The 13713-nt window shown below is 36.7% G+C and overlaps 1 protein-coding gene across 25 annotated transcripts in view; it reads right to left on the bottom strand.

Annotated features, from left to right (window-relative positions):
- USP6NL (USP6 N-terminal like) overlaps positions 1–13713 on the bottom strand; it is a 275187-nt gene that overhangs the window by 36430 nt on the left and 225044 nt on the right. For all 25 annotated transcript variants that reach the window (XM_078329248.1, XM_078329245.1, XM_078329259.1 and 22 more), the window contains one exon: positions 4593–4700. In XM_078329248.1, the coding sequence (XP_078185374.1) occupies positions 4593–4700 (108 nt within the window). The remainder of the gene's footprint in view (positions 1–4592; positions 4701–13713) is intronic.

The following is a 13713-nucleotide window of genomic DNA, read 5'->3' as shown; positions in this document are numbered from 1 at the left end:
TTATTTCTTTTTTTGTAGCTGCTGTCAGTTTTTATTAAATGGTTGTCTTGTATTAACTGGCCATCTGATCATTTTATTCTATAGAGAAAAAGTCTAAAATATAACTGAAAACTAGACTCCTATTAGCAGGCAAGCTGGGTTGAACAGTGTCTCTCCAAAATTCATGTCCACCAAGAACCTATGAATGTGACCTCAGCTGGAAATAGGGCCTCTGATGAGGTAAACAAGTTAAGATGAGGTCATACTGGATGAGGGTGGACCCTACATGCAATAACTATGAACTCCATGAGGAAAGACAGAGACACACAGACATGGGAGGGAAGGTAGCCAAGTGATAAGGAAGGCAGGGATGGAGCCATGCAGCTGAGCCTCACTAAGAATGGCAGGTCACCACCGGAGGCTGAAAGAGGCCAGGAAGGATGCCTTCCTAGAGCGCTGAGAGAAAAGCTTGTCTTACTGACACCGTAATTTCAGCCTTCTGTCCTTAACCACTGTGAAAGAGACATTTCTGTTGTTTTAAGCCACTTAGTGGTGCTTGGTTACAGTAGCGCGAGGAAATGAATACAGTGTGTAAATAAAGTGCTTTTTACTTTCATTATTTAAACAAATACTAACAGAGCACCTACTGTACGCTAGGCACAGGGTACTAGGTGCTGGGTTGTTTTTCATATTGTGTTCTCTCAGACATCATTTTGAACACTGACTGTAAAACTATGACACTAAGAGCAAATAGCTAATCACCACTCTAAAATAATTTGGAATTCTAAAATCCTAAAATAGATATTCTGTGTAGGGTCTAAACAGCTAAATTTAAAACGAATAACTCATTATATTATCCAGTACGTATCACTTTTCATCTGGATGAAATTTTACCTGAATGTGCCTGCGCGCACACGCAGACATACACACACACAAAAGAAAAAAATCAAAAGAGCACCAAGGCATCTTTTAGAATAGGCTTTAGGTTGAAACCATAAATAATTTTTATTTCTACATACAGGATCATGTCATCCACAAACAAAGGTAATTTAACTTCCTCTCTTCCTATCCGAATACCCTTTATTTCCTTCTCTTATCTGATTGCCCTGGCCAGAACTTTCCGAGGGCATCCTTTGTCTTGTGCCAGTTTTCAAGAGAAATGCTTCCAGCTTTTGCCCATTCATTATGATGTTGGCTGTGGGTTTGTCGTACACAGCTCTTACTAATTTGAGGTATGTTCCTTCAATACCGAGTGTATTGAGAGTTTTTAACATGAAGGGATGTTGAAATTTATCGAAGGCCTTTTCTGCATCTATTGAGATAATCATGTGGTTTTTGCCTTTAGTTCTGTTTATGTGATGAATCACATCTACTGATTCACGTATGTTGAGCCAACCTTGCATCCCAGGGATGAAGCAAACTGAATTGTGGTAACTAAGCTTTTTGATGTGCTGCTGGATTTAGTTCGCCAGTGTTTCATTGTGTGTTTTTGCATCAATGTTCATCAAGGATATTGGCCTCAAGTGTTCTTTGCTGGTTGTATTTCTGCCAGATTTGTTATCAGGATGACGCTGGCCTCACAGAATAAGTTAGGGAAGAACCCCTTCTTTTCCAATTTTTAAAAATAGTTTCAGTGGAAATGGTACCAGCTCTTCTTTGTACCTGTGGTAGAATTCAGCTGTGTATTCATCTGGTCCTGGGCTTTTATTGGTTGGTAGGCTAGTTATTATTATCTGAATTTTAGAACTCATTATTTTCCTATTCAGAGATTCAATTTCTTCCTGGTTCAGTCTTGGGAGGATGTATGTGTCCAAGAATATATCCATTTCTTCTAGATTTTCCAGTTTATGTGCGGAGAGGTGTTTACAATATTCTCTGATGGTTGTTTGTATTTCTGTGGGGTCAGTGGTGGTATCTTCCTTCTCATTTCTGATGGTGTTTATCTGATTCTTCTCTCTTTCCTTCTTTATTAGTCTAGCTAGTGGTCTATTTTATTAAATGTTACCAGCTCCTGATTCATTGATTTTTATGAAGAGTTTGTCTCTATCTCGTTCAGTTCAGCCTTGATCTTGATTATTTCTTGTCTTCTGCTAGCTTAGGGGCTTGTTTGCTCTTGGTTCTCTAGTTCTTTTAGCTGAGATGTTAGGTTGTCAGCTTGAGATCCCCCAAAGCTTCTTAAGCTGATAAGCAACTTCAACAAAGTCTCAGGATATAAAATCAATGTGCAAAAATCACTAGCATTCCTATACACCAAAACAGGCAAGCAGAGAGCCAAATCATGAATGAATTCCCATTCACAATTGTTACAAAAATAATAGAATACCTAGGAATGCAGCTAACAAGCAACTTAACGGCCTCTTCAAGAACTACAAACCACTGCTCAAAGAAATCAGAGAGGACACAAACAAATGGAGAAACATTTCATGCTCATGGATAAGAAGAATCAATATCGTGAAAATGGCCATACCACCTAAAGTAATTTATAGATTCAATGCTATTCCCATTAAATCACCATTGACATTCTAACAGAGTTAAAAAAAATTTTTTTAAAATTCATATGGAACAGCAGCAACAAAAAAGCCCCAAAAGCCAAGACAATCCTAAGGAAAAAGAACAAAGCTGGAGGCACCACACTACCTGACTTCAAACTATGCTACGAGACTATAGTAACCAAAATAGCATGGTACTGATATAAGAATAGACAGACACACAGACCAATGGAACAGAACAGAAAACTCAAAAATAAGACCACAGACCTACAACCATCTGTTCTTTGACAAACTTGACAAAAACAAGCAATGGGAAAAGGACTTCCTATTTAACAATGGTGCTGGGATAACTGGCTAGACATATACAGGAAATTGAAACTAGACCCCCTTCCTCATACCATATACAAAAGTTAACTCAGTCAGGCGTTAACTGTGCGTGGTGGCACGCACCTATAATCCCAGCTACTCGGGAGGCTGAGGCAGGAGAATTGCCTGAACTCAGCAGACAGAGGATGCAGTGAACTAAGATCATACCACTGCACTCCAGCTTGGTGACAGAGCAAGATTCTGCTCTCCGCCCCCCAAAAAATTACCTCAAGATGGATTAAAGACTTAAATGTAAACCCCAAACCATAAAAACCCAGAAGAAAATCTAGGCAATACCATTCAGGTCATAGGCACAAAGTTTTCATAATGAAAGCAACAAAAGCAAAAATTGTGAAATGGGATCTAATTAAACTAAAGCACTTCTGCACAGCAAAAGAAACTATCAACAGAGTGGACAGACAACCTACAGAATAGGAGACAATTTTTGCAATCTATCCATCTGATGAAAGTCTAATATCCAAAGTCTACAAGGAACTTAAACAAATTTACAAGAAAAAAAAAAATCCCATTAGAAAGTGGGCAAAGGACATGAACAGACACTTCTCAAAAGAAGGCATACAAGAGGTCAATAAACATGAAAAAGAGGTCAACACCACTGATCATTGGAGAAATGTAAATCAAAACTGTAAGATATGACCTTTAATGGTGATTATTCAAAAGTTAAAAAACAACTAAATGCCCATCAATGACAAACTGGATAAAGAAAATGTGGTACAAAGACATTATGGAATACTATGTAGTCATTAAAAAGGAACAAAATCATGTCCTTTGCAGGGACATTGACGGAGTTGGATGCCATTATCCTCAGTGAACTAACACAGGAACAGAAAACCAAATCCCACATGTTCTCACCTATGAGTGAGAGCTGAATGATGAGACTACATGGACACGAGGAGGAACAACACACAGCAGAGCCTGTAAGCGAGGGGAGGTGGTGGGAAGGAGAGCATCAGGAAGCATAGCTAATGGATGCCAAGGCTTAAAACCTAGGTGATGGGATTATCTATGCAGCAAACCACCATGGCACACATTTACCTATGTGACTAATCTTTACATCCTGCACATGTGTATCCCTGAACTTAAAGGTTTAAGAAAAAAAAAGTATTGACCCCCTCAAAAAAACAGCAATTTTAGGTTCGGAAAGGGTATAATTGTGAGATGACAAGGAGATACATTTAATGCATTACCTAACTCAAGAAAAAAAAGTATCACTCAGTCAAAAGCTTAACTTTTATTAATAAATAATAAAACCTAGAGATACCCTAAAAATCTTGAGGCAAAGTCATTTTTTGTGTGTGTGTGTGCTAGAAGAAAAAAACATACACAGCAGGTATGGTTAAACTGAATTCTGCTGCTGTTTCCCACAAACTCTCAAAGTGATTCCACAAATCTCTTCATTAACACGATATGGCAAAGAAGCAGCTATAATCAGGCGTGAGTCCATTTTCCCTGCAGCCATGTCCCAACATTGATCATTGAAGTACTTTAACTGATCACTTATGTATTTGAAAAGCAATTGTTACCTACTGATTGATATAGAAAGTAACATTTTTACTAAGTATCTGTTTAAAATTTAAGAAGTATTTTGCAATCAACAAAACAAGTAATAGGCCTCCAAAACCTCCAATGCAATATAATTTTAAGTAATCATATGAATATCTTATGCCACCCCGAATGATAAAAGAAATGGATTTTACTTTTTAATTTCAAAATAACAGGTTAGCTTTAGCTACTCACACTATACAGGTCTCTTGTTTCTTCTTTCATTTTAGGGATTTCAAGAAGGAGAGCCCAGACTTCACCTCTGAGCTGGAGTGGGATTCCTTTGTAAATTCGCCTATGAAACTTATTAAAAGAAAAAGAAACTAAAGGTTACAAACTGACAAAAACTTAGACTAGTCTCTACAGTCAATCTTGTTAATATTTGTTAGCATTGTATTTTCAGTATCCATGGCAATTAACTAATACATTTAAACATGGCACACTGAGATACTGTCATCTCTATTTTTAGAGATTCTAACAGGGAGACACAAAGAAGAGAATAAAAGAAGAAACTGTTAAAAATGCCCAATGCATTAGTATGTTCAGGCCATTACAGAAGTGTCCCTTAAGTGGCATAAAAGCAGTCAGTGCTCTTTTTAAAGGTGTGAACATCTGATTTACACATTCCCTGATGATATAATTAACTTGTTACACACTTTCTTCCTTTTATTCCACACACCTAAAAGATGCTCCAAACAGCAAAAAGGGTGCCTTGTCCCCAAAACGTCTTCATGGAATGTAGAGTGCTGTCTAACTCCTAATCTCTTTCCTACCACCTTCTCATCGGAAGATACCAAGCTTCTCCACATCTGATACCTCAGTTAATCCTATCGGCAATTTTCAGTGTTCTCTCTCTCAGACACTCGCATTTCCCTTCCCCTGCCCTTTCTCCTTCTTTTCTCTCCTCTTTTCAGTTCTTGCTACTTCTTCAGGAAAACTTTTTTCTTTTTCTTAAATGACACTGATGCTATCTGTTAAGACAAAACCAGCAATAAATCTCCATAAAGGAAAGACATCACTTTTGAATGAAATTAGGTATAAAATATCAGTATTATCAACTCCTCCATCCTTGAAAGTGCACTGCTATGGCTCTAAGAATCTTAAGATTCAACATACCTCTATCTTCTTGTAATTAATTTTTTTTTAATGGACATTGAAAGTTAAAAAATATCAGCTATTTGCCCCCAGAGCCAAAAATATGGTTAATTTTTAATCACTAATAAGTGAATTATACACATGAGAGTCTACATTATATATAGCAAATAAGGGGATTATTTTTATTGTCAATTTTAATATATAAACTAATTCTTTGTCATTTAAATTCTTTTTTTTTTGGTGGTTAAAGCAAGTGTTTATTTTTTCTTTTTTTTGAAAGAAGAAAAGAAAGAGAAAAAAGGAGTGAAGGAGAGGAAGAAAGAGGAAGAAAAAGAGGGAGAGAAAACAGGAATATTGCTTTACTCTAAAAATGGGTATTAATAATGGCCGATCAATATTTTGTGTATTTAAAGTGGAGAATGTATATTTTGTGTATTTAAAGTGGAGAGCTCTATAAATATTTTATTAGGTTTACTTGTTCCGGATCTGAGTTCAAGTCCTGGTTGTCCTCATCAACTTTCTGTCTCATTGAGTCTAAATCTCTTTATGGGTCTTATGTATCTGGGTGTTAGGGTCATTAGCTCTTACTGTTGCATTGATCCTTTTACCACTATATCTTTGCTGCTTTGAAATCTATTTTATCAGATGCGAGAATTGCAACTCCCGCTTTTCATTTATTTATTTATTTATTTTTGCTCTCTATTTGGTTGGTAAGTCTTTCTCCATCCCTTTGTTTTGAGTCTTTGTGCATCTCTGGATGTGAAATGGGTCTGGATGTAGCATACTGTTAGGTTTTGGCTGTATTTTTTGATTGGGGCTTGTAATTAATTTTTTCCTCAAGTCTCATTATTCAAAATAACATAAAAACTATTATGGTCATCACAATGTTGTGCATAGTAACACTCTGAAACTTAAAAATAGATGTCCAAACAAGGAAATAATTAAATAAATTACAGCAGAAGCCCCTCAGGTCATAATTTCTCTTATTATCATAGTAATATATTTGAATGTTATGATTCAGAAAATAAGACGCCAGTTCTAATAACTGAAATATTGAAGAGCTATGATAACTAGCACACAAGGCTTTAACTTCTACTATTACACTACTTTGATTTTATTTATTTATTTTTTTTTTTGAGACAGAATCTCGCTCTGTTGCCAGAGGTGAGTGCAGTGGCACAATCTCTGCTCACTGCAACCTTCACCTTCCAGGTTCAAGCAATTCTCCTGCCTCAGGCTTCCAAGTAGCTGGGATTACAGGCACACACTACAACGCTCAGCTAACTTCTGTATTTTTAGTAGAGACACGGTTTAACCATGTTGGCCAGGCTCATCTTGAACTCCTGACCCCCTGATCCACCCACCTCGGCCTCCCAAAGTGCTGGGATTATAGGCATGAGCCACTGTACCCGGCCACACTAGTTAGATCTTTTTAAAGCTTTAGTGACTAAGTCATAAGGCAGCCTTAAGAAACTTTGATCATGTGGTTGAAGGTGAGTGACAAAGTCGAACAACTTTCATTATAAAACTGAATACTGTCAAGTTGGTTCAGTTAAATAATGACTTACAACATGTTTTTTTCTTTTGGTATAAATATAGTATGCCTCAAATTTGAAATTTCAGTAGATAGCAACTACAGTCATCGAAATTATAATCCCATGCAATCACCTTAACTGGAGGAATATGTACAGAAAGGCTTCGTGTTGACTAAAAAACTAGACTTGCAACATTTCCCACATGCTCGACATTTACAACCCTTGACTGAAAACTGAGTGTGGTTAAAAATAAGTGAATTTCAGACTTGTTTTCCCAAAGGAAGTTTATGATCTATACCATTTCACAATTACAGTCAATTGTGATTTCAAAGTAATATCATCCTCAAAAAGTCACTTCAAATTATCTTCTAAATTCTAGAGTAAAGATGCTGCACAGCAGGCAGCTGATGTGAGTATCAGAAAGTGTAGAAATCAACGCAAATGTTAAAAGTAAAATTTTAATAGGAAAGCTGAATATGACTGACTTCGGAAGAGCCAAACGAGTAAAATAATGACATTTTTAATGAGTAACGTAAGAGCTCTGACACTTATTTCTTAAGCTACATTACTTGAAAAGCCTTCAGACATTATTTTATTCCTGTTGCTCAATCTTGGACTCAATAATTGTACATAAGTTACTGTCCATCATTTATCTTAAAGTTAAATCTAGATTTAGGGGAAAAAAATCCATCGATTTGCTGTGATTACATTAAAAAGTAGAAAAATTGGGGGTAGAAATAAAAAATTAATGGTCTCTGTACTAGGACAGAGCTAAAATTAAAAATTAGGTGCATATGGGAAAGGCTAAGAAACACTGATACAGTGTCATTATCATCACCCATGGCAACAATTAACCCAAACGTTTATTGAGCATTTACTCTCTACAAGAAACTATTTAACATCTGTTGGAAACCATTTAACAACTATTAAAATAAGAAACTACTTAACTAGTTAAACTGTTTTATTTTATCCCTTTCCTTAATGCTATTTATGGACATTTACCTCATTTAATGATACCAGCAACCCTGTAACTTTAATTATGCCAACAACTCGATTTTACCTATGTAGAAAGTGAATCACAAAGAGGTTAAATAACTTGTCCAAAAGCAAACACAAGATGGTATAAAAGATGCCTCATTTTACAGTAAAAAACAAAGACCATCTCCCTATGATCACGGCACATGGTTTTGCCTAAATGGACTTACTGAAATACATGGAATAGCAAACAGAAAAATATGAAGAAAGCCCCAAGAGCAGAAAGCACTAGAATAATGATAATATCAACTACACCAGAAACTTCAAAGGAATATAAAAAGGCTGTCTTTGGAATCCAGGCAATAGGAGGTGACAAAACAAAACATGTACACAAAAATCACATATAGTAGGAAAAGATTAAAAGACCCTAAAATAAAAATGTTTTAATTATGCTGGTTGTTTTACATGACAGACTAACTTATCACAGTTATACATCTCTTCACAAATTTTCAACCATCACAGGAATTTTAGAAACGTTATAAAACAAAGTAGGAATTACATCCAAGCATTGATGAAATGTGCTTATTCTCCATAACAGGAGGCCAGTTCACATTTGTTGACAATCCTTCAACTGATAAAGTAGCATTTCATCTTTTCTACAACAGTCTCATCATGTAGGCTCAGTGGGTGGTTTCCACTTAAAATGGAAGGAAACTAAGAACAGAAAAAAACTATCTGGCCTAGTCAAAAAGTTTCATCTTCTTATTACAAATTCAGGGACTTTCTGCCAAATCACACCGTCTTGTAAAAATTACAGCTTTATTAACGTGGCAGAATTTATCAGTAAAAAGTGATAGCTGGTTGTCCTCAACCCCTAAATGAACATCATTCATACATTCTAAAATGATACTTGTAATAAATGCCTGCTTTGCGACCAATGCTTATGAGGTCCTGTAGCTACAAACATGAAAAAGATCTGTGTAACTCATAGTATAGTGGGAAGAGAAATACATAAGCAGCTAATTACACCTTACACAGAGAACCACTTATAATAAAATACAGTCACATACACCAACTGCTACCAGTGCTGAGCATCACACCCTGATGGAGGAGGTCATGGTAGAGACAGACTACCCAGGGAACCAGGACAGTAAAAGGAGAATGGTGGGCACCACACCATCTGGATCTGTGAGAGGAGTGACCAGGGAGTGGCTGGCCCTTCTACAAAAGGATACATACAATTCTAAGAGAGAACTAGAAAGCGGGTAGGGACAAAGTTGCTGGGGTGAGAGTGGCATGAACCTGCTGTGGTGGTCACTTCTTATGGGTCCAACACAGGGGCTGTCATCCTGAGCCTACCTTAGAGATAACAGAAGAAAGGAAGAACTAATCCTGTGTGAGAGGAAAGTATTTCCTTTAGAGAAAATGACCATAAACTCAAAACTGAATAGGAATGTGCCAGGAAGGGAAAGTGAGGGTGGGAGCAGGGATGTGGGTAATGATGCATCCAACAGTAATAACAACAATAGTTTAAAGAACACTTTCTGATTATGTATTATGAGCTGACACTATGCATGTGTTTCTAAATTAATTTATTCATTATAATATTACTGCATCCCTAAAGAGGTAAGTATTGTTATTAACATATGCATTTTACAAATGAAAAAAATTAAGATGTAGAAAGGTTAGGTAACCAGATCAAAAGAAACTGTGTTATAGGATCTCAAATTCAGTTAGTCTGAGTCTGACCTCAGAATCCATACTCTTAACAACCATAATAAATAACTTCTACATATTGAATTTTAACAATATTGCAAATTCTAATTTCAAGAGTATCACCTTTAAGATTCTTCTATGAATTTATTTCATAGATTCGATATATAAAATCTTTCAAAAGTCTGTAGTAGTCCCACAGAAACATTTAAAAAACAACTTAAAAAATTCAAACAACTGGGAGGCTGAGATGGGTCGATCACGAGGTCAAGAGATCAAGACCATCCTGGTCAACATGGTGAAACCCCGTCTCTACTCAAAATACAAAAAATTAGCTGGGCATGGTGGCGCGTGCCTGTAATCCCAGCTACTCAGCAGGCTGAGGAGGGAGAATTGCCTGAACCCAGGAGGCAGAGGTTGCAGTGAGCCGAGATCATGCCATTGCACTCCAGCCTGGGTAACAAGAGCGAAACTCCATCTCAGAAAAAAAAAAATTCAAACAAACGACTAATGTTTTTAGTATCTTTTTCTAAATCTTACTGTAGCAAACACTGATAAGTGTACAATCCACAACATTATGACTGCCAGTAAGTAAACTTCCCAGCCGGGGAAGTCTGGCTGAGTTTTGTGGGAGTGTGCACTGTGAAACAGAGACTCATTCGAGCTGCTTATGCCCCTTACTGCCTCTCCATTTTCTCTAATCATCCCTGCTCCACTGGCTCCTTTGTTTCTGCCTTCAAACAGCACCAGGTCTCCCAAATCTGCAACTAAAAAAGTTTTAAACCATCCATAAGGCCCTATATTGTGTTTTATAACTAAATTCTATTCCCAACAGACACCAAAAGGGAAAGCTGGCATAAACGACAGTACAGTTAAATGAGCTCTAGAGTCTGGGCATTCTTTGCTTGTTGCTAACAAGCTATGGGACCTTAAGAAATTTATTTTAAAGCAATATACCTCCATTTACCAGTCGGTAACAAAAAATAGTTAATACAGTCTGAAAGGTCCATTCAATTATTTTAGACAACAAAAAAACGTGTATCTGGAGAAGGTACTTTGCTACACCATAGCTTAGACACAGGTATATCATAACCAGTTAAATCATAATGGTCTTTACTTAACAAAGATCACTTCACTTACTAGACTGTATTTTTAAAATATAGGCTGGGCACAGTAGCTCATGCCTGTAATCTCAATGCTTTTTGGAGGCTGAGGCAGGAGAATCACTTGAGGCCAGGAATTTGAGACCAGCCTGGGCAGCATAGCAAGACCCCGTCTCTACCAAAAAAAAAATTTTTTAATTAGCGGGCATGGTGGTGCTTGCCTGTGGGTCCCAGTTACTTGGGAGGCCAAAGCAGGACAATCACTTAAGCCCAGGAGTTGCAAGCTGCAGAGAACTCTAACTGTGCGACTGCATCTCAGCCTGGGCAACAGAGTGAGACGCTGTCTCTCTAAAAACAAACAAACAGAAATTAACAATACAGTACTACTGTACATAGGGAGGCAGTCACTATGAGAACGGAGGCAAAAGGAACAACTTTAATGGAAATTGTTTTTTATTAAAGCTTTGGCTCTAAAAATCCAAATATTCTCTACCAGGGCTATATTTTTATTTCAAGTATTTTTAGAATTTCTCTGGATCACTACTATATAAGTAAGGAATCTGTGGAGAGAAAACATCCTTCTCCTTAAAAGATAAGAAATATGCTGTTTTTTTTTTTTTTTTTTTACGTGAATACAATTTAAAACTAGGTGTGAACTGAAAGCAGTAATTCTTTTAGAAGGTTCATTTTGTTTCACACCAAATTGGACAATATATATCATCAAATGATTCTAGCATTATAGTTATGGGAGAGTGCTGCAAAATTATACTTCAAAGAAATGGCACTGCTAAAATCTCTCTTAATGGGAACTGCATTAGGCAGAGTTGCTGTCAGAATAATAGCCCAGTAGAACTGCTCATTTTTAGAGAGGCTTACATACTTTCATAGGCATATGTACACTAGAGAAGAACATAAAGCCATCTAATTCTACAAATATTTTATTAGAATGAATGTGAGATTAAAGCTTAGGTGCAATGCATTGAAATCAACCCTGTAATGACCACTCGAGCAATCTTCCCACAAAGATATAAGGTAAAGTAGTTGTCAAACGTAGGCCAATCTGAGACTGCGTAATATTAAAGAAGAGAACAGATGTTGTAACTAAAAATCTACTTTGAACCCAGTTCTCTTCAGAACATCTGGAGTTCTGAACCTAATGCTAAGACAGTTAGTAAAAGCAACAATCCCAAATGAACTCACTCCTGGTGAAAATAATGTAAGAGCCTCACTAAGGATGTTTAGTATGCTCAAAAAGAAAAAGCTCATTAGATTGAAGACACCCAAGTCAGAAAGACTGCCATGGTTAAATCAATTTCATGTAATTTAAGATCCCTCTTAAAAATCCACACCACATATTAAAGACCAAATAATCCTAGAGTAAAGAAAGAAATCTTGCTTAACTTTGTTTAGCTCAGGTTTTCCCAACTTTATTTAACCAGAGAGCCCCTTTCTCATTTAATAATCAACAAGGCATACTGACTGCATATTCAGCACCTGACACTATTTTATGCTTTATATAAACTAACTTATTTAATCCTTACAGCAAGCCTAATGGGGTAGGTAGTACAGCAGAAAAAAGTTAAATGCCTTTCCCAAGGTCACATGGCTGGTAAGTGGCAGAGGCAGGGTTTGAACCCATGACAGTCTGCCTCTAGAATCTGCCTCGTCATCATCAGGCTATACTGCTTCAGAATATCTATTAGAGGCCAAGAAATTGATGATCCCTGGAATTCTTATTGGCAAATGTTAACATAAGGTAATTTGTATCTATACAAAAAGGGAAAAGAAAGGATTACACTGAAAAAAGTGTGAGGAAATGGACAAAAATCCCAACAGTTAACTCAGCTGTGTTTTGCTGTTAAGACTAAGAAAGATTTCTTTTTTCCTTTAAAATTTTTTTATTGTTCAGTCTTCCTTCAAGAAATTAATAGGCATAGTTAACATTTACTAAATGCTTATTCTATGTAAGGTACAATGCTAAGTACTTTACATGCATTAAATCATGAAATCTTCGTTCCTTTGAAGTGGGACGAAATGGGACACTGTTATCTCCATTCTGCAGATAAGGAAACTGAGACTTAGATGTCAGTGGTTCTCAAAGTATGGTCTATGAAAGCAAAACCATTTTCATAATTAAACTTGTTTTTTTTTTTACAGTGCTAACTTTTGCACTGATGATTAAAAAAAAAAGCTATGGTGGTAAAACTACTGGCTCCTGGCACAAATCAAGGCAGCAGTCGTACTGCAGTGTGGCATCAGTGATTCCTCACTTGGTGTTTTAAAAAGTCAGTTTAACTTAAGAATGTCCTTGATGCAGGAGTGAAAAGTGTTGACTTTATTAAATATCTATCTTCGATGGAGGTCTTATTACCAAACCGAGTAGTGATGAAATGGGAAGTGCATACAGAGCTATGTGCAGCACAGCCTAGTGCAACAACTGTCTCAACAAAAAGCGCTTCAATGAGAAAACTGTTTGAATCATGAACATTTTCATAAAACACTGTTATTACCTGAAAGAATAACTGACTAAGCAGCTGTCACTCGAGCACTGAGTATCTGGCAGACATTTTCTCAAATTTATCTAAAGTGAGAGCCTGTCATTGAAGGAAGATAACTGATACAGTATTTATTGCCACTGGTAATATTTGACCTTTCAAGTAAAACTTACAACTCTGGAAAACGTCTACCACCAGGAGCTTGACATCTTCCCACTGTTTAAAGACTTTCCTGGTGACACTGGTGGTGATATTAATGTAGTATGTATTTTTCTCTAATTAATTTAGCACAAACTCAGTGCAATGCAGAAAGATTTAAGGGGAGGCTTGCTAGAAGTTTTTGAAAAAGGAGTTTGCTCCTGCTTTAGGGAATGCTTTCAGAGGCCAACTCTGTCTCTCT

Source organism: Callithrix jacchus, chromosome 7, assembly GCF_049354715.1.
Source record: "Callithrix jacchus isolate 240 chromosome 7, calJac240_pri, whole genome shotgun sequence".
Classification (NCBI taxonomy): Eukaryota; Metazoa; Chordata; class Mammalia; order Primates; family Cebidae; genus Callithrix; species Callithrix jacchus.
The sequence above is the reverse complement of the archived record's forward strand: the minus strand, read 5'-3'. Positions and strand labels throughout refer to the sequence as shown.